The 2,760-nt window shown below is 39.9% G+C and overlaps 1 protein-coding gene across 1 annotated transcript; it reads right to left on the reverse strand.

Moving 5' to 3' along the window:
• Positions 1–362: 362 nt before the first annotated feature.
• LOC128862056 (angio-associated migratory cell protein) lies at positions 363–2,444 on the reverse strand. The gene is made up of 3 exons (XM_054100458.1): positions 1,464–2,444; positions 1,129–1,357; positions 363–1,070 (listed from the first exon to the last, which is right to left on the reverse strand). The coding sequence occupies exons 1-3, from the start codon at positions 2,293–2,295 to the stop codon at positions 857–859; spliced, it is 1,275 nt and encodes a 424-aa protein (XP_053956433.1). The 5' UTR covers positions 2,296–2,444; the 3' UTR covers positions 363–856.
• Positions 2,445–2,760: the final 316 nt, after the last annotated feature.

Genomic DNA, 2,760 nt, shown 5'->3' on the forward strand with positions numbered 1-2,760 from the left:
CGTTCCGGTTGTTGTTGTTTTAACAGTAATGGTAGCCCTGTCAGTGTAGGGCATATCACCGGTCGTCTTCGTCTAGCTCATCTAGGGGTAGGCCCAGGAAACATGCTGTTTCGACAGGTTGGGTCCAGAGGGAGAGGGGTGTTAGATGAGTCGGCTACAGTATCCAGAACGTAGTTGTTCCAGTGTTACACGAGTCTCACGGGGAAGCTGGAGCACTTCGTCTGCAATAGGTGGTGGTCGTTCCGGTAATATTTTATGGGTTCTCTCACACCATTGTGTCTTTTAAAAATTAAATACTAATTGCGGGAAAGATTGTTATGTTTAACTCAAAAATGTTGAGTAGTAAAATAAGATCTAAAAAATTCGGCAAATTTGGATTTTATATTCATGTACTAAACAACAATTACAATTCGTTATCCTTTAAATATAACAAATCATTATTTTTTTAATACATTTTAAAATTAATATACAAATTTCTTTTAAAAATGTGATTTATAAAATTAATTGCTAGTGTACAGCATAATAGTTTTAACTAGATAATTTGCAAGTAGTTGCGGAAGTGATCCTCAAAACTAACTGCAATTTCGCGAGTAAATTCAGCGGTGTTTCACATTACATACATATGTCACCACTCTAGAGCTATATATAAAATCAGTTGAAAAATAATAATATACTTGTATATGATGATGTTTTAGAAACAACTTATTTCCAACTAAAATTTTTAAACATTGTGCATGTGCCATGTGTGTTCTTAACATTCAATGCATACACAGACATTCATTACAACGCAAGTCTATAGTTGCCTTGTGTACTAAATTGCTGCTGTGTAATAATCAATGCACTCGAGGCAGCAAAATTAATCACCCAGCGGTGGCACATTGAAGATTTTCGCCCGGTGATCTTCAGATACTGTCAGCAATATGTTTTCCTGTGGACTATATTTCATTGCATAGATTTCCGCCATATGTCCTTCGAGAATAAATTTGCGCGCACCTGAACGCGCATCAAATGCAATCACAATACCGCCTATTGTCGATGCAACAAGCGTATGCTCATTAAGCCAAACGAGGCTGGAAGAATAAATGATGATGACATTTAGAATGTTTAGCAATGGATTTAGACATGTACCTGGTTATGCCTCCATGATATCTTTCAGACTCCTCCCCCTCCACATAGACGTGGTCACATATGGTGCGCAATGTATACTTCCCATAATCCCAAATGGCAATTTGTCCCTTTAGGGTGCCGCTGGCAATCAACTTAAGTTCATTAGAAGGCGAGAATGCTATACACTCAACTGAACCATCTGTTTCCACAGCGCCCACGGGACCATTATTGGTGCAAAAAAGTATTTTTCCTGTGAAAAACCGAAACGGATATTTTTTTTTTTATAAAATATTAATGTATCACTGGGACTACTTCTTAATTAAGAGTTATTTTGTTTGCTACATTTATTGACATACCGTTTATTGACGCTGACGCGTACAGTGGAGACTCCTTCTCGCAAGTTGAACACAACACCGCCGAATCATGCGCCATTGGATTTTGTTCGTCCACTTCCATAATAACAGTACCACTTTTCAAATCCCACAACTTGACCACACCATCACTGTAGCCAACAAACAGCTTTTTACCATCGGCCGCCAGGTCGGCCGCATTGCAACGTACTCCAGAAGCAGGCAGTATTTTACAGTCTCCAGCCGGTATGCGCCACATATATATTTCACCACTTTCGCTGCCCGCTAACAGCACATTGGAAGCGCGATGCCAAAGCAACCAGGTCATATCGCCCATTTGGTATTCCCACACTCTGCGAAACGTCACCGGTCCACCGGACTCATTCTCTTGTAACTTATGAATGTACAAATCGCCGGCCATGTCACCAGTCGCTAGATATGTGCCATCATGACTAAATAATACGTCTGTGACTGTGTCTTTGTGCCCAGTGACATCATACACCAGTTCACAAGTGTGTACATCAAAAACATAGGCGCGATCATCTTCACCTCCTGTAACGGCGAGAGGACGACTTGGATGTAGTGCACAGCCGAAAGCAGCCCGTTTGTGTTTCGTGAAAGTTAGAACGGCATCATCACGCTCGGGAATTCCGTAAGGTTTGTCATTTATATCATCCTCGCTTTCGTCGGAGGTATAACCAAAACGCTCCTCCAATTCCTCCATGCTAATTTCTTCCAGTTCCTGTTCATCATCGGGCGGCACATCGTCTTCGAATTCTATTAACTCCCCGTCAGCTTGCTCAATTTCCTTAGCGCGTGGGGGTGTATTCTCACGCATTTTATGTAGTTACACTCTTAGCGGTGTTCTGTCTTTGAATATCACAATTAACTTTTTGACGAGACACAAAAACGAAATTTTATGAAATTCGCGCAAAGCTGTTCCAACAAATATGTCAACACGTGTGAGTAACTTGTCAGCTGCTAAGATGGCCAGGGTTGCATGTAATTTCAAATGCACGAGCTGCGTTTAGTGTATCAAATGAGTGCTGCCAAGTTAAATTAAAAGTTGTTGGTTTAAATAATAAGTTGAAGGAAATAGAGAAATTAATTTAGGTTTTTACTTATCTAATAGAGAATAGTTTAATAAAATACAACATGAAAGCAATGCAAACGAACATTTGGGACATATTTAGTATAAAGTCTATTGCTTAGAAAAAAAAAAACATTAAAAGGGGCGAATAGAGGGGTGTATCCCCATCTTAAAACTGAAAACCACACCCTCCGGAGGCTTATAGTTTTTAAG

The sequence above is a fragment of the Anastrepha ludens genome, chromosome 4, assembly GCF_028408465.1.
Source record: "Anastrepha ludens isolate Willacy chromosome 4, idAnaLude1.1, whole genome shotgun sequence".
In the NCBI taxonomy this organism is placed as follows: Eukaryota; Metazoa; Arthropoda; class Insecta; order Diptera; family Tephritidae; genus Anastrepha; species Anastrepha ludens.

Excerpts from the sequence above, each read along its gene's own strand:
- LOC128862056 (XM_054100458.1), bottom strand. The coding sequence starts at position 2,295 with ATGCGTGAGAATACACCCCCACGCGCTAAGGAAATTGAGCAAGCTGAC. Across the intron at positions 1,358-1,463 it reads CGCGTCAGCGTCAATAAACG|GAAAAATACTTTTTTGCACC; the intron begins GTATGTCAATAA and ends GGTTTTTCACAG. Across the intron at positions 1,071-1,128 it reads TATCATGGAGGCATAACCAG|CCTCGTTTGGCTTAATGAGC; the intron begins GTACATGTCTAA and ends TTATTCTTCCAG.